Source organism: Strix aluco, chromosome 23 (assembly GCF_031877795.1).
Source record: "Strix aluco isolate bStrAlu1 chromosome 23, bStrAlu1.hap1, whole genome shotgun sequence".
NCBI classification, from domain to species: Eukaryota; Metazoa; Chordata; class Aves; order Strigiformes; family Strigidae; genus Strix; species Strix aluco.
The window spans coordinates 8162294-8189910 of record NC_133953.1 but is presented as its reverse complement, the minus strand read 5'-3'; the positions used below and the strand labels follow the sequence as shown (position 1 = coordinate 8189910).

Below are 27617 nucleotides of genomic sequence, written 5' to 3'. Positions count from 1 at the left end.
AGCGGCTGGAGGATTTGGGGCTGGGGGCCTACACCCCCGTGGGGCTGGTGCAAAACTTCCTCCAGTTCCTGCACCTCTACATGGGGCTGCCCTGGTGGGGGCCATCACTGCGGGGGGGGGGGGGCGCTCTGTGGGGCTGAGAGGGAATCTGGGGGGTTGGGGGGGGTGTCTCTGTGGGGCTGGGGGGGATCTGGGGGACTGGGGAGGGTCTTTGTGGGGTTGGGGGGGATCTGGGGAGCTGAGGGGGGGTTCTGTGGGGCTGAGGCGTTCTCTGGGGGGCTGAGGGGGTATCTGTGGGGCTGGGGGGGATCTGGGGTTTTGGGGGGGGTCTCTGTGTGAGTCTCTGTGCAGCTGGGGTGTTCTCTGGGGGGCTGAGAGGGTCTCTGTGGGACTGGGGGAGGGTCTCTCTGTGGTTGGGGGAGTCTCTATAGGGCCGGGGGGGGGATGTCTCTGTGGGTTGGGGTGTCTCTGTGGGTCCGTGAAATGTCCCTGCGGGGGGTTGTGTGGTGGGGATTTGTGGGGGCTGCCTCGGGGCAGGTGTGGGGGGGCTCCCTGGGGGCTGCCCCTGACCCCCCTGTCGCCCCCCACGGACGCTGGGCCCCGTCTGGCCCCACTGCCACTGCTGGAGCGTGGGCAGTGCGAAGCCGCCCGCCTGCCCGCACCCCCCCGCCTCCAGCGGCTCCGGCAGCACCGGGCCGAGGCCCGCGGGGGCAGCGACCAGCTGCGGGGGGGCTGAATCCGCGCCACCCGCAGTCGGGGCGCTCGCCGGGACGTCCCGGCCCCCGGTGCCCCCCGAGAAGGACGGGGAAGGGGAAGGCGAGGAGGGGGAAGGGAAGAGGGGAGGGAGGACCCCAACCACCCCCAGAGCCGCGGGGTTCACACCCCCCTGGGCGGGATGAGGCCTCGACGCGAGCGTGACACCACCCCCGAGGTCCCCCGCTACCCGCCTTCCCGCCTCACCTGAGCCCGCAGGGCCCAGAGAAGCGGCCGGAGCCCCGGGGCCGCCGCCGCCGCCATCATGGTGGCCCTGAGGGGAGCGGGGAGAAGTGGCGCAGCTAAGGGGAGGCGGCTCCGCGCAGGCGCGAAGGGGCGGGTCCGGCGACGCCGCGTCCTCCATGGGGAGTGTGGGCATTGCCAGGGCAGGGGCGGGGCCAGAAGGGCGCATGCGCAGAACGCGGAGGGTGGTGCGGAGCGACGCCGTGGCCGCCATGGCGGGTGAGGGCAGCCCGTTCGGGGGCGTGGCCGGCGCGGCGTGACGTCCTATGGGGCGCTGCGTGCGGCACTGGAGGGGGCTCGGACCCGGTACCCCGGGGAGGCGACGCCGGTCGAGCTGAGCCCGATTTTGGGGGTCCCGCGGCCCCCCCAAGACAAGTGTCAGCACCTGGACAGGGCCTGGCTGCTGCACGACAACCTGCGCCTGGTACAGTGGCGGGGGGGACCCCAGTTTTGGGCAAAACCTCACTCCAAAAAGGCCATTGAATGACTCGAGCGTGTCCAGAGAAGGGCAACGGAGCTGGTGCAGGGTCTGGAGCACAGGTCTGATGGGGAGCGGCTGAGGGAACTGGGGGGTTTAGTCTGGAGAAGAGGAGGCTGAGGGGAGACCTCATGGCCCTCTGCAACTCCCTGAAAGGAGGGTGCAGAGAGGGGGGAGGAGTCTCTTGAGCCAAGTAATAAGCGATAGAACAAGAGGGAATGGCCTCAAGCTGCGCCAGGGCAGGGTCAGACTGGCTCTTAGGAAGGATTTCTTTGCAGAAGGGGTTGTTGGGCGTTGGAATGGGCTGCCCAGGGCAGGGGGGGAGTCCCCATCCCTGGAGGGGTTGAAGAGTTGGGTTGACCCAGCACTGAGGGATCTGGTGGAGTTGGGAACGGTCAGGGTGAGGTTCATGGTTGGACTGGAGGAGCTTCAAGGGCTTTTCCAACCCAGATGATTCTGGGATTCTGTAACAGGGAAATCCTTTCTACCTTGCACATCTTCCTGCCATGCCCTTTGATATCCCTTGTCACCTATGCCTATGTGTGGTGCAAACAGACATGTAGCGCGGTTGGGTCCCATAGAGCCCCGGTTCTCAACCTGAGCTCCACAGACCCCGGGGGGGCTGTGATGTCATCACACAGGGTCCACGAAGGCTTAAAGCAGGGGTGGGGAACATCCAGCCCGGAAACATTTGGTCTGTCCCGTGGCAAGCACTGCACCTCCTTCTCCCACAGTCCCCTCCCCTCAAACTCAAGCCCCCCGCCCTGACAAGCTAGTATATTCAGTGCTAATCTAGCTGGTGGGACCCACTTTAACTAGGTGGTTTTTCTCTTAAAGACATTTTCTTAACCCAAAGGCCCTCTTTAGGGCCACACTGGGGCTGAAGTCTGTTCCTCCAAGTGGTGGCCCTGGACCCGTGAACAAAAATATCTGGTGGCTGGACACAGAGAAACAAGGGGGGAGATGAGAAGAAATGTAAAAACTTTTCATCAAATTTTAAGGTAAAAATTCACATAAAATTCAGAATTAGCACGTTAAAATACCATAAAATGGGCCATTTGAGCAAGAAGAGTGTTGATGCTATTATTTTAAATTCATATGGAATCACTGCAATAAAGATATTATAATAGGAGTGTGTGCATTAACAGATTAACTTATTTCCCTTTCTCTCCAAATTTGAAGACCCTTCGTGAGAAAGTTGAAATAAACATTTGATGCAGTCTAGCGCTTTAAATCTTGAATTAAGTCTTGGTGGTTCGTGGCCACAAAAGGTATTTCAAGGGGGCCTGTGGTGAAGGGAAGGTTGAGACCCCCTGCCCTAGAGCATAGGGTGGTTGTGTCCCATAGAAGTCAAGTTTATGTACGTAAAGGTAAATAAAAGTTTTATCTTTTAAAGCAGTTGATGCTTTTATTTCTTTTATTTATTTTTTTTTTCTCTTTTTTTCTTTGTTTTCTGCGCTGAATGGCACGGTTTTCCATCCTCCTCTCCACCAGGTACCTAAAGATGTAGCCCCTTGACTTGGTCCTGGCCGTGTTGTTAATAATATTAATATTAATGTAATTAATATCTAACTCATTAATCTATTGCATTAATTGTATCTACAATGCTGGGAACAGCAGATGTTAGAGGGTGACTTTATTTAAAGCCATGGGCCGTGTCCCGTCTATTTTTTTAGGGGCTGTACCGTGCTGTTATATGATGAATGTGGTTTTATTTTCCCCGATAATACCCAAATTATTACGCTAATTGTTTGATTAATTCCATAACAGGTTTTATGGCAGGAGCAGTTCATCGGTTTGCAATAACCAATTGCAATATAGGCTAGAGGGCTCCATGAAACACGGATTTACATCCATATTGCAAACGCTAAGCCTCACTTTAACTCTGTATTAACTATATATTGTGCCTTAAGAGGTGAGTTAACGATCGTACGCAGCCACCGCAATTAGTGGGATGTGTGAGAACGAAGCACCCGGAGCATGAAGACAAACCTCTCCCCATTTTTTCGGCACCACATCAAGGCGTGAGATGCTCCAGCCAGGACTTGGCAAAATTTCACTAAGCTTAACAAAAAGTGTTTTGCAGCCGCTTTTGAGGTTTCTCACCTAATAGGAATGATGAAAAGTCGTGTGCGGGTGGTGAAACCCTTGTTCTGTTAAAAATCGGCATGGAAAAGGAGTCGGAAAGCGCAGCCTGTGGTGCTCGTCCTCCCTCTGCATCCCTGTAGCCACGTGAGGCCAGACGTTAAACTCGGTATCAGGGGAAAGGGGACTTAAAACTGGTATCAGGGGAAGCAGGACTTAAAACTGGTATCAGGGGAAGCGGGACTTAAAACTGGTATCAGGGGAAGTGGGACTTACTTAAAACTGGTATCAGGGGAAGCGGGACTTAAAACTGGTATTGGGGAAAGGGGACTTAAAACTAGTATGAGGGGAAACAGGACTTAAAACTGGTATCAGGGGAAGCGGGACTTAAAACTGGTATCAGGGGAAAGGGGACTTAAAACTGGTATCAAGGGAAAGGGGACTTAAAACTGATAACAGGGGAAACAGGACTTAAAACCGGTATCAGGGGAAGCGGGACTTAAAACTGGTATGAGGGGAAAGGGGACTTAAAACTGGTATCGGGGGAAAGGGGACTTAAAACTGGTATCGGGGGAAGTGGGACTTAAAACTGGTATCGGGGGAAGCGAGACTTAAAACTGGTATGAGGGGAAAGGGGACTCAAAACTGGTATCAAGGGAAAGGGGACTTAAAACTGGTATCAGGGGAAGTGGGACTTACTTAAAACTGGTATCAAGGGAAAGGGGACTTACTTAAAACGGATAACAGGGGAAACAGGACTTAAAACTGGTATCAGGGGAAGCAGGACTTAAAACTGGTATCAAGGGAGAGGGGACTTAAAACTGGTATCAGGGGAAGTGGGACTTACTTAAAACTGGTATCAGGGGAAGCGGGACTTAAAACTGGTATTGGGGAAAGGGGACTTAAAACTAGTATGAGGGGAAACAGGACTTAAAACTGGTATCAGGGGAAGCGGGACTTAAAACTAGTATCAGGGGAAAGGGGACTTAAAACTGGTATCGAGGGAAAGGGGACTTAAAACTGATAACAGGGGAAACAGGACTTAAAACCGGTATCAGGGGAAGCGGGACTTAAAACTGGTATGAGGGGAAAGGGGACTTAAAACTGGTATCGGGGGAAAGGGGACTTACTTAAAACTGATAACAGGGGAAACAGGACTTAAAACTGGTATCAGGGGAAGTGGAACTTAAAACCAGACCTTCGAATCAGGGCGCTGCAAACTGTTCAACCGAGATTTAAACAAAAAAAAAAAAAAAAAAAAGCCGCACACTTGACTCTACTGCTCTAAAACATGCTTATTTAAAACAAAAACCCACGACCAAACAACCTACTAATTGTTTTTGAGAGAGAAAAAAGATTTTTTGGACCATTAATAAATAAAATAATTTTTTGGGGGAGGACTTATTTTATCTTTATCTCATCTTTTTTTTTAATTTCTGTCTGTAATGTGCATGCGACATCCACGCAGCTGTGCTTGTGCAAAGAAATATAAATAATTAATTACAATCATAAATATATATAAATATACATAAATATGCATAAAATGTAAATACAGATGCAAATACGAATATAAATATAATAAAAAATATAAATATAATTATAAATATAATTTCAAATATAGATAGAAATAAAAATATAAATATAATTATAAATATAATTAAAAATATAGATAGAAATAAAATTATAAATGTACATAAATATGCATCAATAAATGTAAATACAGATACAAATACAAATATAATTATAAAATACAAATATAAATATAATTAAAAATATAATTAAAAATAAAAATATAAATAAAATTATAAATCTATAAATGCACAAATATGCATAAATGTAAATACAGTTACAAATATAATTATAAAATACAAATATAATTATTAATATAATTAAAAATAAAAATACAAATAAATAATTAAAATTATAAATCTATAAATACACATAAATATGCATAAATAAATGTAAACACAGATATAACTATAACTATAACTAACTATCAATAAGTGACTCTCCGCGGTGCCGGGGGGGCTCAGCAATATTTTAGGGATCGAAAAAGATCGCGGCGACCACCCTCGGGGGGAGGGGGTGGGGGGTGTGACGTCACCCGCACCCACCTTCCCGGTGACGTCACCCCCCCCTCCCCCGCGCGTGCGCAGTGCGGCGGCGCTGCCCGCCCCCCCCGTCCCCCCCACCCCCCCCCGGTCCCCCCCCACCCCCTGCGCGGCGCGGAGGATGCGGGGCCGCAGGTGGGTGCGGGGCTGAGGGGGGGACACGGGGGGACGCTTTTTGCGCGCAGTGAGGGCTGCGCGGGCGGGCAGGCGCGCGCGGGGGGGGGGGCGCAGGTGGCGGAGGGCGCGGGGGGGGGGTTGGGGGGGGGATGGATGTTGGGGCGCAGCGCGGGGATCGCAGCGCGGTGCGGGCGGTACCCACGGGGGCGCGCGCACGGGGGGGGCGCGCATCGGGGGCGCGCCGTGGCGCACTGTGGGTACCGCGGGCGGTGCGGGGGGCGCTGGGGGGGGGTTTGGGGGCGCATCGCGGTGCAAGCGCTGGGGGGGGGGGAGGGCGCTGGCACGGCGGGGGGGGGCGGGTTTGGGGGTGCAGCGCGGAGGGGCGTTGGGGGGCGAGTGTCTCCGTTTTGGGTTTTTTTTGGGGGGGGGGGCGTTGCTCGGCTGCGCATCAGCATCCGTGCGCGGGTGGTGCATTGTGGGATGCGCACGCGCTGCGGGGGGGGGTAGAGGCGCTTTGGGGGCATTTTGGGGGGGTTGAGGGGTGGGGGGGGCGCAGGGGCGTGTGCACGCACGTAACGGGGGGGGCGCGGGTGCGTGCGCGCAGCTGGGGGGTGCTGGCGATGTGGGGGTGCTCTGGAAGGGGGGGTGCGTGCGCAGGGCACGGGCAGCACTCAGAGCCCCAATCTGGCCAGGTTTTGCCCCAAAAACCTATTGCTGCGCTCTTCCCCCTCCCCAGGGGAAGTGTGATGGGGTGAGGGGGTTGGGGCAGCTTGGCTGGGTTAGTACTGGCTTACTACTAGGTTACTCTTTGCTTCCTACAAGGCTGCTGCTCAGATACTACTGGGATACTCTCAGTAACGTTGTGAGGCAGTAGTGAGATACTGTCAAGACACACCTGAGATACTCTCAGGATACTACTGGGATGCTACTAAGATGCTACCAGGAGCTCACTGAAATGCTATCAGGATACTCCGCAGGCAGTACTACGGCACTCTCAGGGTGGCACTAAGATCCTGGCAGGATAATGTGTGGATACTACTGGGATACTGTGAGAATGCTACTAAGATACTCTCAGGGCACTACCAGGATTCTATCAGGACACTACTACGAGATTTCCTGCATCTTTCCAGGGTTGATACTGAGATACTATTAGGAAGGTACCGCTGGAGCAGTGCTACAAACCACCAGGGTACTCTCAGGATACTACAACCGATAGAGTTGCGTTGCTTTCAGCATAGTAACATGGCCCTGAGATAATATCTTAGTAACAATAAATCTAAATAATAAATATCTGAGTAAATAATAAAATAATGTAATAGCATCACACTACCAAGATACTATCAGGACACTACTAAAATACTAGCTATACCATTACACCACTATTAGGATGCTATTGGGATGCTCCTGACATAGTATCAGGATACTTCTACCCATGCTAGTACAACATCAGGGCAATGCTGAGCTATTCAGTGGCTACTACTAGGATACTCACTTGGTGTAGCACAAATGTACCATCAGGATGCTACTAAGATGTTATCAGGATACTGCCTGGATACTCCAGGGATACTGCTGAGATACTTTCATAGTACTATTGAGGCACTACTAAGATACTGCAAGGCCATTACTAAGATACTACTAAGATAGTATCAGGGTACTACTATCAGGATATTATCACAATGCTGGTAAGGTGCTATCAGGACAGTACTCATTTTTGAGTAGGATGCTGTCAGGATGCTAGTAAAATATCAGTGGAATACTTCTAAGATACTACAAGGGCACTAGAAAAGATACTTCTGGGATACTATCTGGGCAACAAACTTTTGGGATACTGTCAGTACATTACTGATGCTAGTATGATACTTTCAGGCCACTGGTAAGATAGTGATTAGTATAAGGATACTACTAAGATACTACCAGTTCAGTAAAAAAGGTAGTGTTATGGTACTTTTTATATACTATCAGGGTAGCACTAAGATACTTTTGTGCCGCTGTCAACATTTAGTTGCTACTAGTAAAATACTACTAGTCTTATGTCAGCATAATAACTATATTTATGTCAGAATATCAGCATATTTCTATAGCGCTGCTAAGATGCTTTGAGGTCAGTACTAAGATGCTGTTGGGATACTATTAGGATACTACAGAGATACGGCTGGTTGTGCAGTAGCCCTGGCAGTAGGGTTTCAGCCAGCGCGGCAGCAGCAAAGGGAATGGGTGTCCCCGGTGTTCTAAGCTGTGAGGGGCTACTCACAGGCACCCTCTCCCCACAGCTAAGGCGGCGCGGAGGCGTTGAGGAGGATGGAGGCGCCCCTAGTAAGCCTGGAGGAGGAGTTTGAGGAGGGCCCCGGGGACGATGGGGGCACCCCGCAGCGTGCGGCGGACCCGGCGCTGGCGGAGCTGGAGAGCTTCTCGGCCGAGATGATGAGCTTCAAGTCGATGGAGGACCTGGTGCAGGAGTTCGACGAGAAGCTGACCGTCTGCTTTCGCAACTACGATGCTGCCACCGAGGGTCTGGCCCCTGTGCGGGGGCGTCTCCAAGCGCAGGAGGAGGAGGAGCGCCTCCAGGATGAGGAGTGAGTAAAGCCCCGCTACTCCCGGGGGGCACGGGCCTCCTCGCACACTTGCAAAATCCACCCCCCCGCCCAGTGCGGACTGGCTCGCTGCATTGCAGCGTGGTCATGGAACGCATCAAAGCAGGGCTGTAGTAACCTGTGAGTAAACCCCCTCACGGCCTGCGTGCCTCCTTGCACCCTTGGAAGACTTCCTTGGGTCATGCGCCACGTCAGGAATAGCGCTGTTGTATCCTGTGAGTAAGGACTCCCTCGGGGTCTGCGTGCCGCCACGTGGTACACCCCGCATGCAGCTCAGACCCCTGCATTGCAGCACAGTCATGCAGCAGTGTGGAGTAGCTGTGTAGTATCCTATGAGTAGCTGTGTAGGATCCTTAGAGCAGCTGTGTAATATCCTATGAGTAGGCCACCCTTGAGCCTGCATGCCTCTTTGCATGGTCATGAGATACACCCCCTCCCATGGCATGCAGGCCAGCCTACCCCACTGCAGCATGGTTGTGTACCACATCAGAGTAGCAGTGTAGTATCCTATGAGTAATGCCTCTCTGGGGCCTACTGCACCTTTTTGTATGCTTGCAAGACCTCCACCACACGCACGTTGGCCCCCTGTGCTGTGGTGTGATCATGCAGCACCTTGGAGTAGCGGTGTAGAATCTGTGGAGTAGCTGTGTAGAATCTGTGGAGTAGCTGCGTAGGATCCTTGGAGTAGCTGTGTAGCATTCTAGGAGGGGGCACAGCGGGGTGCCCCATGTCACGTTGCAGGGGGTGACAGCAGGCTCAGTCTATGTGAGGAGAGCCCCCAGGGGGGGTGAGTGTAAACCTTGAGTAAGGTGTGAGTAGAGCTTAGCCTCACTGCAATGTGCAAGCTCTGCACCAAGCCAGGGGGAAGCCAGTTTGGGGCAAAATCCCCCCAGCCCTGCCACAATATAGTGGCATTTGCATTAAAATCTCATATTTTCATTAAAAAGCTTTATTTTTAATTGCAAAATGAGGGGTTTTTCCCAAATTTGTGTATTTCTTCAGCAATGTTTGTGCCTTAACACCTTTCTAACAGATTTTTTGTGTGTTTAATTGGGATTATTCCCCAGGCTGCCATTCCTAATGCTCATTTTTCACCATGCAAAGTGGTTGTTTTCAGGCCAAAAGCCCCCAAATCTGTTTGTTTCAGGCTTTGGGTTTTTTTCACCAAAACCCGCTGAGGCTGAATTGCTTTTCGTAATTGGCCAAATTGATGGTTTTTCAGAGAAAAAACACATTTTGGCCCGGTGCCGGGAGTGTGGCGCTGTCGCCGGCAGCCGGCTCGCTGCGCTGCTTTGTGCTGCTTATTGTGTCTTTTTGGGTCAGTTTGGTCAAAACAGGGTTGGTTTTTTTTTTTCTCCTTCTTGAATGAGCCCTGTGTGCACGGGCGGGGGATGGGCCGGGGCCTTAAAGACGCTGAATTTCCCTAATTATTAACCAATTCTTGCCATAATTAACTCAGAAATCTGCTGCTGCAGCTTGCCTGACTCTGCAGGGTGCTGGCTCTTTAAGAGCGGAAAAAAAGCAAATTTTGGGGGATAATCACGTATTTTTTTCCTTTTTTGCTGCATTTTTGTTAAAAATAGGAATATAGGCTTTTTTTGACATACATGTTAATTTGTGAAATATGTTATTTAGAGGGAAATTAAGATCAGGTGAGGAGGGAGATGAGGTAAATCCCAAAATAGAGCATTTTGGGGGTGGAGGGGGGGCAGGCGTTTTTGGGGTGATTTAGAGGGAATCGGGATGTGCGTGGATGAGGCACCGTGTCGGACTAAAAATGCCACTTGTGGTGGGAAAATGGGTGGTTTTGCATTAATTGGGGAGAAATTTTCTAATCTCTTTTTGTGCCTTTTCTCCCATTTTTTACCTTTTTCCCTGGTTTTGATCTTTTTCTCCGTTTTTGACTTCTCCTGATGTCACCACTTTTCAGCTCTCCTCTCTCATTTTCCCCATTTTTTCTCTTCCTCCTTTTCTCCTTTTTTCTCCACTTTTCCCCCTTTTCCCCCATTTTTCCTTTTTCCTTCTTTCAGCCCTTTTCCTCCTTCCCCTGTTCCCCATTTTCCCATCTTTCCTTTTCTCCCCCTTTTTCTCTTCTTTCCCATTTTTCCCCCTTTTACCTTCTTTTCCCCCTTTCTCATTTTTCTTCCTTTTCCCTTCTTTTACTCCGTTTTCCATTCCACAACTTTTCCCTATTTTCCCCCTTTTTGCCCTTTTTTTCCCCATCTTCTCCTTCTTCACCTCTTCCCCCCCCGCTCCTTTTTTCCCCATTCCCTCTCCCCTCCCCCATGCACCTTTTTTGGGGTGAAATCAGGCAAAATCAGTCCAGCCCCAGAGGAGAATTGGGCATCTCTAATAGTGAAGCAGAGGAGGGGGGGGGTTAGGGGGTTTCAGGGGACTTTTGGGGTGATTTGGTGCATTTTGGGGTATCAGGGCCATGGTTTGGGGTTGTTCGGGGCTGTTTGGGGTTGTTTCTAGGTGTTTCTGGGCTGTATTTTGGGAGGTTTTGGGTTGTTTTGGGGTGTTTCAGGACAGCAGTTTTTTGGGGTGTTTCAGGGTGTCTGAGGGGTGTTTCAGAGCAGCATTTTTGGGTGTTTCAGGGCAGTTTTGGGGTGTTTCAAGGTGAAAATTTGGGGTATTTCACGGTGGCATTTTGGGCTGCTGGGACTGCGTTTTGGGGCATTTCAGCATGTTTCAGGGCAGCATTTTGGGGAGCTTTGAGGCATTTTGGGGTGTTGGGCAATTGGGGTTTGTTCTGGAGCATCACAGTGGCATTTTGGGGTGTTTCTGTGGGGTATCAGGGCAGCTTTTAGAGGCATTTTAGGGTGTTCCTGGGCAGTGTTTCAGGACAGTGTTTTGAGATGTTTCAGGGTGCTCTGGAGCAGCATTTTGGGGCATTTTGGAGCATTTTGAGCAGTGTTTCAGAATTTTGGGGTATTTCTGGGTGTACAAAGGTGTCATTTGGGGACGTTTTGGAGCATTTTGGGTGTTTTTGGGGTGGTGGTGTGAAGCGTTTCTGGGTGGCGTTTTGGAGCTTTGTGGCTTTTGGGGGCATTTTTGAGTGTTTCAGGATGGCATTTGGGGCATTTCAGTGCATTTTGGAGCTTTGGGACCTTTAGGGGTATTTTGGGGTGTTCCAGGTGAGCATTTTGAGGTGTTTTGCAGCCTTTCAGAGGGTCTTGGGGGCAGTGTTTTAGTATGGCATTTTGGGGGGTTTCTGTGGCTTTGAGAGCTTTTCAGGATGTTTTGGGGCATTTCAGGACATCATGGTGATGTTTTGGGGTGGCACTTTGAGGCATTTCAGAGTGGTCTTTTGGGACATCTGGAGACATTTTGGGACCTTGCGGTGGCCTTTTTGGGCGTATTTTGACAGCAACATTTCAAAATGACATTTGGGGCGTCTCAAGTGCTGGGGCAGCATTTTGGGGTACTTTGGGGTATTTCAGGGCAGTATTTCGTGATGATATTTTGAGAAGCTTTGGGGTCTGCTAGGGCAGCATTTGGGATCTTCTAGAACATCATTTGAGGTGTTTTGGGATGTTTTGGGCATCTCGGTGGTGTTTGGGGATTTTTTTTGAGGGCATTTCCGGGTGTTTCTGGGGCTGTATTTCGGGGTGTTTTGAGGCGCTTTGGCATGCTGTTTTGGGACAGCTTTCTGGGAGGCAACATTTTGGGATCAGCGCTCACCACCCGCCTCCCTGCAGGGTCTGGGATGCTCTCACTGATGGCTTCGCCCCCCGGGGCTCCCCCCGGCCCTGGCTGCTCCCCGGGGCTGAGGCCCCCGACGGCACCGACCCCCAGGTACGGCTGTGGCTCCCCAAACCCCCTCTGTCCCCGCATGACCCCCTGGTGATGATTGACAGCTGTCCATCAGCCCCAAGGCTCAGCGACCATCGGAGCGCTGCAGACCACTCAACTTCTTAGGGTGAAACCACACTGAAACGGGCAAGATTAAGTGTTTGCTTTGGCAGTCTGGTCTTTGCCTCCAAGCCAGGCGTGAGGTGGTGTATTTTCTGGGGCAGAAAATAGTGTTTTCTTCATTGTAGTGAGTTTTTGCTATGAATAGCTGTGTTTTGGGTTGTGGGAGGGCTGCAAAGATGCCCCAAAATCCACTGAATTTAACCCACTTGAATGTTACGCAACCTGTTGCTAAAGGGGGAAAGTAAAGAGGAAGAAGAGAAAGTAAATTTCTTGGGTGGTTTTCTGCTAAAAAGGTGAAACAGACTGTGAAAGGTGGTAAAAAAGAAGTCGCCTCCCTGTCCAACATCTCCACCCATCATCTCCCCATCCAGCGTTCCCCTCTGACATCTCCCCATCGAATGTCCCCATCCAGTGTCTCCATCTGACCTTTCCCCCATTCAGCATCAACATCCACCATCTCCCCATCCAACATCCCCATCTTCTCCATCCAGCATCTGCAACACCTCCCCATCCAGTGTCACTGTCCAGTACATTAATCCAAACATCTCTCCATCCAACACACCTCTACTTCTCCCTGTCCAACTTCCCAGTCTAATGTCTCCATCCAACAACTCTCCATCCAGTGTCTCCCCATCCACCTCTGCGCAGGACACGGGATGGGGATGCTGGAGATGTTGGAGAGGGAGATGATGGACAGGGAAGCATTGGATAGAGAGGTGTTGCAAGGAGACAAAGTCCCCTCCAACATCCCTGTCCAACATTTCCCCATCCAACATCTCCATCCACCTGTATCCAGTGTCCCTGCCCAACATCCTCCCATCCGGTGTCTCCATCCAACATCCCCATCCAACATCTGCACCCAATGTCCTCATCCAGCGTCTCCATCCAACATCCCCATCCAATATCCGCACCCAATGTCCTCACCCAGCGTCTCCATCCAACATCCCCATCCAACATCTGCACCCAATGTCCTCATCCAGCGTCTCCATCCAACGTCCCCTTCCAGCATCTGCACCCAATGTCCTCATCCAGCGTCTCCATCCAACATCCCCATCCAATATCCGCACCCAATGTCCTCATCCAGCGTCTCCATCCAACGTCCCCTTCCAACATCTGCACCCAATGTCCTCATCCAGCGTCTCCATCCAGCATCCCCATCCAACATCTGCACCCAATGTCCTCATCCAGCATCTCCATCCAACATCTGCACCCAATGTCCTCATCCAGCGTCTCCATCCAACGTCCCCATCCAACATCTGCACCCAATGTCCTCATCCAGCATCTCCAGCCAATGTCCCCATCCAACATCTGCTCCCAATGCCCTCATCTGGTGTCTCCATCCAACATCCCCATCCAGTGTCTGCACCCAGTGCCCTCATCCAGTGTCCCTCCATCCAACGTCTCCCTGTCCAACACCCCCATCTGTGCCCCCAGCCGATGTCTCCCCATGCAGACACCCCCAGCAGCATGTCTCCCCCGAGCTGTGGTTCTGTGGTGGCTCTCCCCATGCCAGGGCCATGCTGGGGCCGTGCCTGTGCCGGGCCGTGCCTGCGGTGCCACCAAGGCCACCCAGCCTGTGTCTCCTGCAGCTCTGCGAGAAGGAGGAGGAGGAGCTCACTGAGAGGAGTGAGCAAGACTCGGGCATCAATGAGGAGCCACTGCTGACAGCTGAGCAGGTACCCCTGGCCCCCTGCGTGTTCCCCAAAAGCCAGGCTTTAGCCCCTCAGCGTGGCCTCAGCCCACCCCAGCCCCACAGCCATATGCTGAAAGCCCAAAGAAAGGCCAAATCTGGGATGCAGGCCTGGGATGCAGATTTGGATGTAGGTGGAGGTGCAGGTTGTGGGTGCTGACGTGGGGTTTGGGTGCGGATAGGAAGGTGGGGTGCTGGATGCTGGGTGGCACGGGTTGAGGGATGAAAACTGGGGGGGCAGAGGTGGGATGGAGCGGCAGGAGGCAGCGCGGAGGCGGGATGCAGGTGTGGGAAGGGGACGTGGAGGCGGATGCAGGGTGTGGGATGCTGGGTGGAGGAGGGTGCGGGTGCAGGATCCAAGGTGCAGGGTGAAGGGAGCAGGACGCAGGTGGAGGATGAAGGGGAGAAGGGAGGGTGCAGGATCTGTCATGCTGGTAGAGATGAAGGGAGAAGGTTGCACATGCGGGTGCAGGGTGTAGCTGTGGGCTGCCCGGCGTAGGTGCGAGATGGAGGTAGGATGGGGGTGCAGATGGAGGACACTGATGCCCTGCAGGTCATCGAGGAGCTGGAGGAGCTGATGCAGAGCTCTCCCGACCCCGAGGCCGACCCCGAGGGTGATGAGGATGAGGAGGAGGACGAGGAGGAGGACGAGGAAACAGAGGCCGATGCTGAAGGCAAAGGCAGTGGCGGGGGCACGGAGCCCATCCTTCTGCGTGAGCTGCGTGCTTTCTCCCCTGCCTTCAACAACAACTGCTCCCATGAAGGTATGGCCAGCAAAATCCAGCCCCAAAATCAGGGCAATTCCAACCAAATTAGACAGCTGGGTCTCTCAGGGCCTGGCTTGCTCCACTGTTCGCACCCTGTTTGGTCAGTGGGGGTTCTTGGCAAAAGATTAGGCCTGCGAGGGTCTTGTTTTTAGTATTTCTTCACATGCACCCGGGGTTTCGCCAAGAGCACCGTGCGTTTTGCCGAGTGCTTCACTCCCCCCAAATGCACTAATTACAGAATCCCAGAATCATCTCGGTTGGAAAAGCCCTTGAAGCTCCTCCAGTCCAACCATGAACCTCACCCTGACCGTTCCCAACTCCACCAGATCCCTCAGCGCTGGCTCAACCCGACTCTTCAACCCCTCCAGGGATGGGGACTCCCCCCCTGCCCTGGGCAGCCCATTCCAACGCCCAACAACCCCTTCTGCAAAGAAATCCTTCCTAAGAGCCAGTCTGACCCTGCCCTGGCGCAGCTTGAGGCCATTCCCTCTTGGCCTGCCGCTGGTTCCTTGGCTCAAGAGACTCCTCCCCCCTCTCTGCACCCTCCTTTCAGGGAGTTGCAGAGGGCCAGGAGGTCTCCCCTCAGCCTCCTCTTCTCCAGACTAAACCCCCCCAGTTCCCTCAGCCGCTCCCCATCAGACCTGTGCTCCAGACCCTGCACCAGCTCCGTTGCCCTTCTCTGGACACGCTCGAGTCATTCAATGGCCTTTTTGGAGTGAGGGGCCCAAAACTGAACCCACTCATCGAGGGGCGGCCTCCTAATTGCTGCTGTCTGCGCCATACACCGGGCATGTCCCTAAATCCATGGATTTTCACTAATTATGCATTTCCCCAAGAGCACCACGCAGCACGCATTGAACTGTGCCAGGCAGCGCGGGGTGTGTTTCTCTAAGGGCCACTAAATGCCCCAAACACTAAACTTTTCATTAACGACATGGGTCATGTTCCTAATTAGCCCAGACAACACCATAATTGCTCAGGGCATGTCATTTGTGATGCTGAGCATTTCAGTAATTGCACAAAATATTTATTAATTGCTGGTCCTGTAAACGCACGGCGCATCTCCTTAATCACGTGATGCATTTTAACAGTGCCGGGGTGCGTTTCACTAATTGCACTGGGAATTTCACTACATGTTAGTGTGTCTTCACCTGCACTAGCATGTCACTAATTGCACTAGCATGTCACTAATTGCACTGGCATATCCCTAATTGCCTTGGACATGCCGGTGATTGCATGGTGCATGTCACTAATTGCACTAGCATGTCACTAATTGCCCCAGACATGCTGGTAATTGCATGGTGCATATCACTAATTGCACTAGTGTGTCACTAATTGCACTAGCATGTCACTAATTGCACTGGTGTATCACTAATTGCCCCAGATGTGCTGGTAATTGCACTAGCATGTCACCAATTGCACTAGCATGTCACCAATTGCATCAGGTGTTTCACTCATGCGCTGATTGCCCCAGGCATGTCACTGCTTATATCAGGCGTTTTACTAATTGCACCAGGAATGTCACTAACTGCCCCCAGCTCGTCACCAGGGGCGCTGTGTGTTTTTCTGACGGCACTGGGTGCACCAAGAATTGCACCGGCTGATCCCCGTCGCACTTCCTGCGCTTGGCGTTTCACCAATGGCACTGGGCCGCTCGCTAATTGCCCCGTGTCTTAATAATTGCAGCGTGCATCTCGCCAATTACATAATTTTTTCCTTTGCACCTCCCTAATCGCACTGTGCCTGTCACTAGTTGCATGGGGCATGTCCCTGATTGCAGCACCAGGTGATTCATTTCTTGCGGGGTACATTTCACTAATTGCACCGGGCATCCCGCTAATCACCCCCAGCGCCTTAATTATGCTGCGTGTCCCACTGTAATAAGGCATTTTGTAAACTTTGGGGTGCATTACGCTAATTGCACTGGGCATCCCACTAATCGCCCCAGTTGCGGTGTGGGTCGCACTTACTGCACTGGTGCCTCACCAGTCGCTCCGGGGAGCCCTCGGGTCACCCTGTGCAGCTTCATCATTTCTGCCTGCGCAGCACTAATTGCCCAAAGCATTTTTCAGAACGAGCATGCGTTTTCCTAATTGCGCCGGCGCCCATCAGGGATTGGACCAGGCGCGTGACCGGTTGCGTCGCCGCTTATCACACCGGGCGTTCCGTTTGTTGCGCCAGGTGTGGCCGAGCGGTGTCACCCGTTGCCCCGGGGCTGCCCGTTAGTCACCCTCACAGAATCCCAGAGTCACTCAGGTTGGAAAAGCCCCTCGGGATCATCGAGTCCAACCCTCAGCCCGACTCTACAAAGTTTTCCCCTACCCCACATCCCCCCACAGCTCATCCAAACGGCCCTTAAACACACCCAGGGATGGGGACTCCACCCCCTCCCTGGGCAGCCTATTCCACTCTCTGACCACTCTTTCTGGGAAAATTTTTTCCTCATGTCCAGTCTGAACCTCCTCTGTTGAAGTTTAAAGCCGTTCCCTCTCGTTCTGTCACTAATCCCCTGGGAGAAGAGACCAGCACCAACCTCTCCACAACGTCCTTTCAGGGAGCTGTAGAGAGTGATGAGGTCTCCCCTCACCTTCTCCTCCTCACACTGAACAGTCCCAGCTCCTTCAATCTCTCCTCACAGGATTTATTCTCCAGGCCCTTCCCCAGCCTCGTTGCCCTCCTCTGCCCTCGCTCCAGCCCCTCGAGATCTCTCTCGTATTGAGGTGCCCAAAGCTGGACACAACCCTCCAGGTGTGGCCTCACCAGTGCAGAGCACAGGGGGACTGTCACCTCCCTGCTTCTGCTGGTCACACTATTTCTAATCCAAGCCAGGATGCCGTTGGCTTTCTTGGCCACCTGGGCACACTGCTGGCTCATGGTCAGCTGCTTGTCAATAAGAACCCCCAGATCCTTCTCTTCCAGACAGCTCCAGCCACACCTCCCCGAGCCGGTAGTCACGCAGGGGGTTGTTGTGGCCCAGCGCGTGGTAATTAATAATTGTGGGTGCTACCGGTGGCAGGGCTGGGGCGGCTGTCGGCGCGGGAGCTGGCGGCGGCGGCGGGGCATGCCGAGGCGGCGAGCCGGGCGCTGTCGGCGGAGCTGGTGGCGCAGTTGGCGCGGCGGGACGAGCTGGCGTTCGAGAAGGAGGTGAAGACGGCGTTCATCGGGGCCCTGCTGGCCGTGCAGGGCGAGCAGCGGGAGCAGCGGGAGGCCGCCCGGCGTCGCCGTCGCGACAGGGGGCTGAGCCTGCAAGGGGGGCGTCCGGAACGTGGGAACCACATGCCCCGGAAGGTGGGGGGCAGCGTGGCCACGGGGGGTGGGGGAGCAGGGAGATGGCAGTATGGGGGATGTGGGGACAGGGGGACATGAGGAGGGGGGTTGCGGGGACAGGGGATGGGGCAGAGGGATGTGGGGACATGGGGCAGGGGGATGAGGGATGGGGGGATGTGGGACAGGGGGGCTTGGGGGGATGTGGGGATGGGATGGAGCAGAGGGACATGGGATTGGGGACATGGGGAGGGATGTGGGGACAGGGGGGCTCAGGGGGATGTGGACGTGGACAGGGATGTGGGGATGGGATGGGTCAGGAGGACATGGGGCAGGGGGACATGGGATTGGGGACATGGGGCAGGGATGTGGGGACGGGGGGGCTCAGGGAGACATGAACGGGGATGTGGGGATGGGATGGGGCAGGAGGACATGGGGCAGGGGGACATGGGATTGGGGGACATGGGACAGGTTTGGGGACAAGGGCTCAAGGGGACGTGGACAGGGGAATGTGGGGATGGGATGGGGCAGAGGGACATGGGAGGGGGGACATGGGGCAGGGATGGGGGGACAGGAGAGCTCAGGGGACATGGACAGGGATGTGGGGATGGGATGGGTGGTGGGACAGGGCAGAGGGACCTTGGATGGGGGGACATGGAACAGGGAGATGTGGGGATGGGGGATGGGGTGACAAAGAGGGATGGGGGGATGGGGGGACATGGGGCAGGGCTGTGGGGACAGGATGGGGCAGAGGGACATGGGAGGGGGGGACGTGGGGTAGGGGGATGAGGGATGGGGGACATGGGATGGGGATGTGGGGACAGGGGATGGGTGAGGGGATGGGGCAGAGGGATGTGGGACAGGGGGATGGGGCAGGGGATGGGGCAAGGGGACAGGGGGACATGGGGAAAGGACAGGGGGGACATGGGTTTGGGTGGGTGAGAAACATGGGGACAGAGGGAGGGGGGGATGTGGATGGGAGCCAGGGGGACGTTGGTGCCAAAGGAGGTGCCACGGGTGCTCTCCATGTCCCTGGGAGGTGACAGGGTGACACGTGTCCCCAGCGCTTCAGCATGGAGGGCATCTCCAGCATCCTGCACTCGGGCCTGCGCCAGACCTTTGGCCCCTCCGCCAACGAGAAGCAGGTGCCCTTTCCCCCTTTTTCCCTCCAAAATTGCCCAAATCTGTCCCCTTTCACCACCACCCTCACACACCCCATTCCCCTGCATCTCCCAAACCCCTGTTAAAATATTTTTTAATTTTACAACCCCAGTCCATCCCCTGCACCCCACTAATCCATGCAAAATCACCATTTTTCACCCTAAAAAATCCTCCCTAAGCAGGGGTTTGCATTTGAGAGGGTTTTGAAGTCTGCAGTTAGTTCAGCATGCCAAAAAATACCTTCAGCTTAAATGCAATCACCGGAAAATTGCAGACATACTCTGCTTTTGCATCAATTTGGGGCAATTTGTAGCAAGGCATTGCGAAAAATAGGCAGTTTTGTGCCATCTGGGTGTTTTTTGGGGTGGGTGGGGTTTTTTTTCAGTACCTGAACACGGTGATTCCTTACGAGAAGAAGGGGTCGCCGCCCTCCGTCGAGGACCTGCAGATGCTCACCAACAGTGAGTGTTTGTTCAAGCTGCCGTTTTTGGGGCAGAATCGATCATTTTGCGTCCCCGTGGCACGGCAGATGCGGAACACAAATGCGCATTCTGCGTTGCTGCAGCAGCTGCGGTTTGGGTGCATCATTGCAACGAAGGCCATTTTGGGGGGGAAAGACCCGTTTTGCAGCATGGCAGCACAGTTTGGGGTGCAATCACACGTTTTGCATCGCTGCAGCACAGCTGATTTGCAGCAAACACCCCCACACCCCCCCATTTTTGCACCCTACACCAGTGCTGATCTGGGGGTAAAACACCCTTTACGCGTTGCCACGGCTTGGCTGATTGGGGGTGAAAGGGGTTTTTTTGGATGCTCTCAGGCCTGGTGCATTGTGGGAAACTTTGGCAGTGTCTCTGTGGCAACCATAGGGCTGATTTTGGGGGGAAAAGGGATCTTTGGGGGTCAGTGGGGCCAGGCTCACAGCTCTGTTCCCCCTCACAGTCCTGTTTGCCATGAAGGAGGGGAATGAGAAGGTGCCCACACTGCTCACGGACTACATCCTCAAAGGTACCTGCTCGCGTCGTCCATCCCCTGTGCGCCCCTCGTGCATCCTTCATGCAGCTCCCATACAGCCCTCGTGCCTCTCTGCATCCACCACGGATCCTTCCTGCATCCTTGTGCATCTCCTGTGCGTGCCTGTGCATCCCTCATGAATCCTTCATGCATTTCCGCGCATCCCTTACGCATCTCTGGTGCATCCTCTGTGAACACCAGGTACATCTGCATCCCCCGTGCATCCTTCGTACATCTCCGTGCATCCTTTCCCCATTCTTGTGCATCTCCCTTGCATCCTCCATGCACCTCCCGTGCATCCCGTATGCAGCCCTCACGCATCTCCACACATCCCTCACGCATCTCCGGTGCATCCACAGAATCACAGAATGGTTTGGGTTGGAAGGGACCTTAAAAGTTTTAGTTCCAACCCCCATGGTTTTTACATGCTTGAACTAAAATAAAGTCCCCTCAAGGACAGAGTCCCCTCAGCCCAGGCTCCCCTCAGCCCGCCAAGGTCAGGCTTCCCTCAGTCCCAGAATGGATTGGGTTGGAAAGGACCCCAAAGATTTAGTTCCAACCCCCCTGTTTTTCACATACTTGCATAAAACAACAAAAAAAAGTCCCCTCAAAGACAGGCTCCCCCCAGCCCAGTCCCCTGCAGCACCCCAGCCCAAGCTCCCCTCAGCCCCCCACGGACGGGCTCCCCTCAGTCACAGAATGGTTTGGGTTGGAAGGGACCTTAGAGATTTATTTCCAACCCCCATGTTTTTTACATATTTGCAGAAAAGCCAAAAAAATGTCCCCTCAAGGACAGGCTCCCCACAGCCCAGGGTCTCCTCAGCCCCCCCAGTCCTGTCTCCACCCCCCCCCAGCCCAGTCTCCCCTCAGCGGGCGCAGCTGAGGGCAGGAAAGGCGCCGTCGTGCACCCTCTGTGAATCCCGGGTGCACCTCCCGTGCGTCCGTCCCTCACGCACCCCCCACACCTGCACGGATCCTTCACGCAGCCTCGTGAACCCCTGTGCACCCCCCCTTCCACCCCTCATGCACCATCGCATGTACCCCGTCCATCCCTGGTGCATCTCCTGGGCATCCTCGCGCATCCCTCACTCTTCTCCATCTCTTGTGCAGCCACCTGCATCCTTGTGCATCCCTCGTGCACCCTCCATGCCTCGTGCGTTCCTCCCGCATCCCCCTCGTGCATCGCTCCCACGTCCCTCCCGCATCCTCCGTGCATACCATTTGCTGCCATTTGCACACCCCCAGGCATCCCCGTGCACACGCGTGTATCTTCACATGACCCCCGTGCACCCTCGTGAATTGCTCATGTATCCCAGTGCGTGCTTGTGCACTCTTGTGCATCACTGTGCACCATTGTGCATCCCCGTTGCACGCTTGTGCGTCATCGCGCATCCCCGTGCACACTCATGCGTCCCTGTGCATGCTTGTGTGTCATTGCGCATCCTCGTGCATCCCCATGCGCACTCGTGCATCCCCACACACGCTCGTGTGTCTTCGTGCGCACTCGTGCATCCCTGTGCACTTGTGTACCCCCGCGCACACTCATGCGTCATCGCGCATCCTCGTGCGTCCCCGTGCACACTCGTGCATCCCCGTGCACGTTCGTGCGTCATCGCGTGTCCTCGTGCATCCCCATGCACTCGTGCGTCGTTGCACATCCTCGTGCATCCCCATGCACACTCGTGCTGTGTCCTCATGCATCCCTGTGCACTCTCGTGCGTCATCGCGCATCCTCGTGCATCCCCGTGCACGCTCGTGCTGCGTCCTCGTGCATCCCTGTGCACGCTCGTGCGTCGTGGTGCACCCACGTGCCACCCCGTACGTCCCTGGTGCACGCTGGTGCACACCCATGACCTCTCTCTTTGCAGTGCTCTGCCCAACCTGATGCGGCGCTGCCCTTGCGTCCCCCCACCCCGGCACCCCCCGAAAACGGGGCCAAACCCGAGGAAAACGGGTCGCCTGCGCCCCTCCCCTCCCCCCGCACTCCCCCCACCTTTGCACAGCTGGGAAATAAATAATTCGTTTCATTAATTAAGCAACCGGCCTCCGGCGTCTTCATCCCCCCTGCTTGCGACGTTGTTTTGCAAATTTTCGATAGAAAAATGCACTTTTTTGGCGGAAAAAAACGACAAGGACTTTGCTGCGATGCTCATGAATATTCAGCATTTTATAAAATATGCAAATTTCTGGCTAACGAGCTGCTGGGTGCTCAGCCGGCTGCAGGGCCGCAGGCAGCCGCTGCGATCGGAGGGGCAAAAAGCAGCTGTAAGTTCCATTTTGAGGGGATTTTCCCCATTTTTAGCTTTTGCGTTGCCCCACTTTCTGCTAAAAATTGTGCAAAAATCACCTTTTTGTTCCAGAAAATCAACCCATTAATTAGCAGAGGCTCATTAGGGAATGGCTGGGGGGGGGGGGGGCTTCCATTTGGGTGAGAATTGCTCTGTTTTGGGGTTTGTCACTCATTTTGGGGTACATTCTCTCATTTGGGGCTCATTTTTGGGGAATGTAATCCATTTTGGGGGCAAATTCAGGCATTTAGGGAGAAGTTACTTATTTGGGGGAGATTTACTCATTTTTGGGAGCACTGCTTGCTTTTGGGGAGAGTCGCTCATTTTCGGGAGAACTGCTACTTCGGGAGGGCATCATTTTGGGGGAGAATGGCTCATTTGGGAGAAACATTTTGGGGAGCATCACGGTTTTGAGAAGATCAATCATTTTTGGAGCACCACGCCAAAAAATTACCATTTTGGAGGAGAGACACTTAATTTTGGGGACCATTGCTCATATTTGGAGAACCTCCCTGATTTTGGGGAATATTGTCCATTTTGGGGAAATACTACTTTTCTGGGGATACCCTTCAGTTTTGGGGACCATGATGCTTTGGGGAAGCATCATCCATTTTGGGGGGGTCACTCCTTTTTGGCAAGCATCACTCATTTTTGGAGAATATTTTGGGGCGAGCATCACTCATTTCAGGGGCAGTGTAACATTTTGGGGCTGTATCACTCATTTTGGGGGGAAGAAGCATCATTCATTTTGGGATCAAATCACATTGCAGCTCATTTTTGGGGGGGACATCACTTAATTTTGGAGAATGAGCATCACTTTTGGAAGTATAAATCCTATTTGCACCTATTTGCAGATTGGGGTCAATGACCCATTTTGGGGCTGATTTTGCCCATTTCGGGGGGTTATTCACCCATTTCGGGGCTTCTCTGCTCGCAGGAAGAAGCTGCCAATAAAATACAGCTGAGAAACCTCATCTCGTAGCACTTTATAATAAATGGCCATGAATTAATACTAAATTACAATGAATTCTTTATGAAATTACAGATTACATTCACACCAGATCAGTATCGAAAAATAGGCTTTTCTGCCCATTGCATCACTTGTGGGTTTTTTTTCCCCCGGCTGCTGTTTGGGTTTTTTTTTCTCAACTCTTCAAGAGCCAAAAAAAGGACAAAACGGGCAAAAAGCCGCAAAAAAAAAAATCCTTCTTACAGAAACCTGCATTTACAGGAGGAACCTGCAGAAGAAAATTCCTTTATTGTTTTGGCCCTACATCACCCACGTTTGCTTTTGCGATTCCCCCCACGCCACATTTTAAGGCAAAATTTGCCCTTTCACAGCATTTTTAAAAAAAAAAAAAAAAAACAAAATACCTTGGGTTTTTTTCAGAGCTGCCCTCCCCCATAGCTCCTTTGGGGTAAAACTCCACCATTTTCCCACACAGGTGGACAATATTGGGGAGAAACCATCTTTCCAGCAACAATATTGAATTTCCTTCCACCCGGGTGAATCTTGTGGCTTGCCATTCAATTTTGGGTGAAAATCTGCATTTTTTAAACCCATTTTTTTCCCCATTTTTTTCCCGACTCAGTGCCAAAACGCTGTGAGAAAGTCTCACTCCTGGCAGCCTTTGCCCCAACTCTGCGTCCAGTCTCAGCCCTTAAGGACGAGGATGGGGTGATTTTTTTCCAGATTTGATGGGGTTTTAGCACATAAATTAAAGGATTTGGGGGAATTTCCTCTCTTTTCCAAAAAGTTGCATCCGGAGTCACCAAACAGCCACAGCATCGGGGCCAAAACAGGGAGGTTTGGGCAATATGGTGGGTCAAGAGCACCAAACCCTTCTCAGATCCGACCTGAAGCAGATCTTGCACTTGCTGATTTTTTTATTTTCCCTGCGTGCCGGTATTTATGCCCATGAATCATCTTTTTTTGGGGAAAACCCGAAAAATATCAGTCCTGGGGTTGTTTTTTGTTTTTTTTTTTTTCACCAAGAAATCCAAGTGATGGACGTGGTGGCCCACGGTGAAAACCCGCTGTCGTCCAACAGCATCCAAGCATCACGTGGGGAAAACAGCTTCCCCTAAAACTGCTTTTTCTTACCAAAAATGAAGGGAAAAAGGGAAAAATAAGAATAAAACCTGAAAAAAACAATCTGGCCACAATATGTGCCTTGTAAACATGTGTCCTTCACTTCCACACGCCGATGTGGTGGTCCCCGCGCTCCTGTGGGCAGCCGGGGCATCCGCCAGTGCCTCCAATTTGCTTTTTTCTCACCAATTTTGTTTTTGTTCTTGCCGGTTTTTTTGGCATTTTGGGGGGAATTTTGTTTCCGGTGCTGTCAGTGATTTGGGGAGGGTGCAGGAGGAGCTATTCCAGTGAGTCACTGTGGTCCAAGCCAAGGTTGGCGCCGGGTGCCGCCGGAAGACCACCAGGCTCTTCCTCCAGCTCTTCCTCTTCTTCTTCCTCTTCCTCCATCTCGTCCTCGTCCTCCTCGTCGTCCTCCTCTTCCTCAGTGCCGTCAAGGGAGTCGTCATGGGCCGCCAGCATGGCCTGCTGCATGGCCATGGTGGCCGTGGCTGATGAGAGGGGTTGCAGGTTGTCCATGCTGAGCGAGCCTGAAATTAAAAAAATACAGAAATAAGGACTCCCTGGCTAATATAAAAAGGACAAAAAAGTGCATAAACCAGGAATAACCCAAGCAAAAAGCTGTACCTAGACAGAGCAGGGTGTCCCACCTGCCCCAGCCACTAACCAAGGTCCAACCCTTCATTTTTTTAGCTAACATATCCTCATTAAACAACAAGAAACCTTAATTTTTGAGCAAGTCGATGCCCAAATTGGTTGGGCAGATTGTCTTCATCTTCTCTTAATTTTCACCTTCCCTTCTCTTCATCTTCTCTGTTCTTGTCCAGTCCATTCTCATTTCTGCTCTCTTCACCTTATCTTCATCTCTACTCCTCTTCATTTGCAACAGCCGTTCTCTCTTCATCTTCTCACCGCCCATCTTGTCTCATCTGTCTTCTCATCTCCATCTTCTCTATTCTTTTCATCTATTTTGTCCTTATCTGTCTTCTCATCTGAGCTGTCCTCTTCATTTTCATCATCTGTTCTCTCTTCAGCCTCTCCCCATGTTGTGTCTTCTACCTTCTCATCTTCTCTTCATTTTTTCATCTTTTTGTCATTTTGTCTCCTCTCCCCATCTCCCCCTTCACCCCATCCCCAGCACCTCAGGAAATATCCCAAGTGATGCCCCATAGTGGGTCTCCTAAGCCAAGGAGATGGCACTGCCCCATTGCCAGCACCCTTGTGATGGCCAACTGGAAGGACCTTCTTGCATGGGCCACCTCTTCAACATGTTTTTCCCCACAGGGGGATAAAGGTTCTAGAAATCCTTAATTACCAATTAGGCCATAATTTAATGCATGGCCATTCCATCCAGGAAGGGCAGGGGCCGTCAGGGGTTGTCCTTACCATCAGGATTTGTCCCCGAATTGCCGCCCTGCTGCTGCAGGACCCCAGCGGCGATGGAGTTGGGCCAGAACCGCTGAGTGGGCCGGTGCTGAGATTTGATTTTCTTGGCTTTGGGGGCTGGGTCTGGGTTGCTGGCGTCGAGCATTGGCTGCAGGATGCGCCGTCGGGCATTTATGAACCTTTCCAGGGAAAAGAGAAACCATTTGAGTAAATAAGAGATGTTCACACCCATTTTGAGTGAAAACAACAGACGTGATAACAATTCAACGAGTTGCAATATAAAACCCTTTCAAAAATGGCTGCATGGTCCAAAAAGATGGGGGGTTTACCCTATTTTATTTGTCTGTGTCACGCTACACCATTGCATTCCTTTTTCCAGCTGAGTTGGAGGCTGCTACATACTGGATTTGCCAGGAGAGGGCACTGAGACATCACAAATGTACACAGTCAAACACACTGGAGCCTGTCTCCCAGAAATTGGCCCTAACCTCCCAAGTTACCACCAAAACAGGCATTATATAGCACCAAAACAGCGTGAAAATATGTCTAAAGCCAGCAAGATGACTGCATGGGCCACCGATGAGCTCACCAGTTGTTGACTTGCAAGAGGGTCAAGTTGGTTTGGGCGGCGATTTGCCTCTTCTCGTCCTCTGTGGGGTAGGGGTGCTAGAGAAGAAGAGATGGGGCAGCAAAATTACATCCCTGTGTGCAAAATGGCAGCCCCGGGTGATAAATAAAATTAAAAACTCCTGTTTTTTTCATTTTCCCACCCCAAATTTGGTGGCTTCTTGCATTTGCAAGTCGCAAGGCTTAAGGGTGGCATCCAAGGGCATCCTGGTGTCCTTAAGGCTTTTCCAAGGCTTTCCACCAAAGGCTTTTCCTTGAAGGAAAATACTAATTTTTTTTTTAGTTTTAGCAATTTTCTGATAATGGTTGTTGGTAAAGGTGGGATTTGGGCTTCAAAACCTGCTGTCACCCACAACACTCCTTGTCAGAGGCATCAATAAAACGCCCCGAAACATCTGCACTGGGAGACTACCAGCACTCAACTTCAACAACCTCCTCCCAACCACGCTAAAATCCTTTTTTCCAACTCCCAAAATGAAATTATCAAACCAGCCCCATGCGTCATTTTTTGAACCCCGCAAGCCAGCACCAGTATTGATTCATGTGACTTGTTTTCCAGCTGTTTGCCCCCAAAATAGTGTGATTTCCTTGACAAAACCACCCAAAGTCCATGCAGGAGGCTCCTGTCCCTCAGGGATGCCGGAGTGGTTAAAAATGGCTCTTTTTTGGCAAAAGTATCCCTGGTTTTGGTGTATTATTTCCATCATTCCTTCTTCCTGCTGGCGCTACAGAACTCCCAAACCCAATAAAATGTTGAGCATCAATGCTATTAGGTTAAAAACCACATCATCTATGATGCCAGATGGAGGAATCCCATGGAGAAGCCCAAGCATCTTCTGACCAAGCTGAGAGCAAATGTCCAACCATCCAGTAGAACAATTTCTTTTATTTTTTCAATCCAGTTTTGGAAATCTCAAACCATGGGGTTCTCCTGGCACCCGGCAGAAGATTGCTCCTCAGTTTCTGGTCTTCTAAATCCTTTTTCTGCTTGAAAATCCGCAGTTCAGCCCTCCAAAAGCCTGGGAGATGCACGAC

General features: G+C 52.4%; 2 protein-coding genes and 1 long non-coding RNA gene across 5 annotated transcripts in view; 2 read left to right on the top strand and 1 right to left on the bottom strand.

Moving 5' to 3' along the window:
- Positions 1-1252: 1252 nt before the first annotated feature.
- Positions 1253-3989, top strand: LOC141933747 (uncharacterized). Its single transcript, XR_012626208.1, has 3 exons — positions 1253-1536; positions 2312-2475; positions 3245-3989. It is a non-coding gene; the product is annotated as an uncharacterized LOC141933747 (long non-coding RNA).
- Positions 3990-5709: 1720 nt separating this feature from the next.
- On the top strand, positions 5710-22227 carry FEZ1 (fasciculation and elongation protein zeta 1). Of its 2 annotated transcripts, none has more exons than XM_074848792.1 (10): positions 5710-5805; positions 8058-8360; positions 12080-12176; positions 13886-13972; positions 14540-14750; positions 17770-18041; positions 19082-19162; positions 19564-19639; positions 20121-20186; positions 22061-22227. In XM_074848792.1, exons 2-10 carry the CDS (start codon positions 8086-8088, stop codon positions 22075-22077), a joined length of 1182 nt encoding a protein of 393 aa, XP_074704893.1. In that variant the 5' UTR covers positions 5710-5805; positions 8058-8085; the 3' UTR covers positions 22078-22227. The 2 variants fall into 2 exon arrangements, with proteins under 2 accessions (XP_074704893.1, XP_074704892.1); XM_074848791.1 differs by having other exon boundaries at positions 19064-19162.
- A 113-nt stretch (positions 22228-22340) lies between these two features.
- The window catches only part of PKNOX2 (PBX/knotted 1 homeobox 2), an 89172-nt gene continuing 83895 nt past the window's right edge, over positions 22341-27617 (bottom strand). For both annotated transcript variants that reach the window (XM_074848925.1, XM_074848926.1), the window contains exons 11-13: positions 26545-26621; positions 25956-26134; positions 22341-25099 (exon numbers count right to left, since the gene is read on the bottom strand). In XM_074848925.1, the coding sequence (XP_074705026.1) occupies positions 24852-25099; positions 25956-26134; positions 26545-26621 (504 nt within the window). In that variant the 3' untranslated portion in view covers positions 22341-24851. The remainder of the gene's footprint in view (positions 25100-25955; positions 26135-26544; positions 26622-27617) is intronic.

Coding starts and splice junctions, on each gene's coding strand:
- FEZ1 (XM_074848791.1), top strand. CDS start 8,086: ATGGAGGCGCCCCTAGTAAGCCTGGAGGAGGAGTTTGAGGAGGGCCCC. Junction 18,042..19,063: donor GGAACCACATGCCCCGGAAG/GTGGGGGGCAGC, acceptor GGGAGGTGACAG/GGTGACACGTGTCCCCAGCG. Junction 19,640..20,120: donor CCTGCAGATGCTCACCAACA/GTGAGTGTTTGT, acceptor TCCCCCTCACAG/TCCTGTTTGCCATGAAGGAG.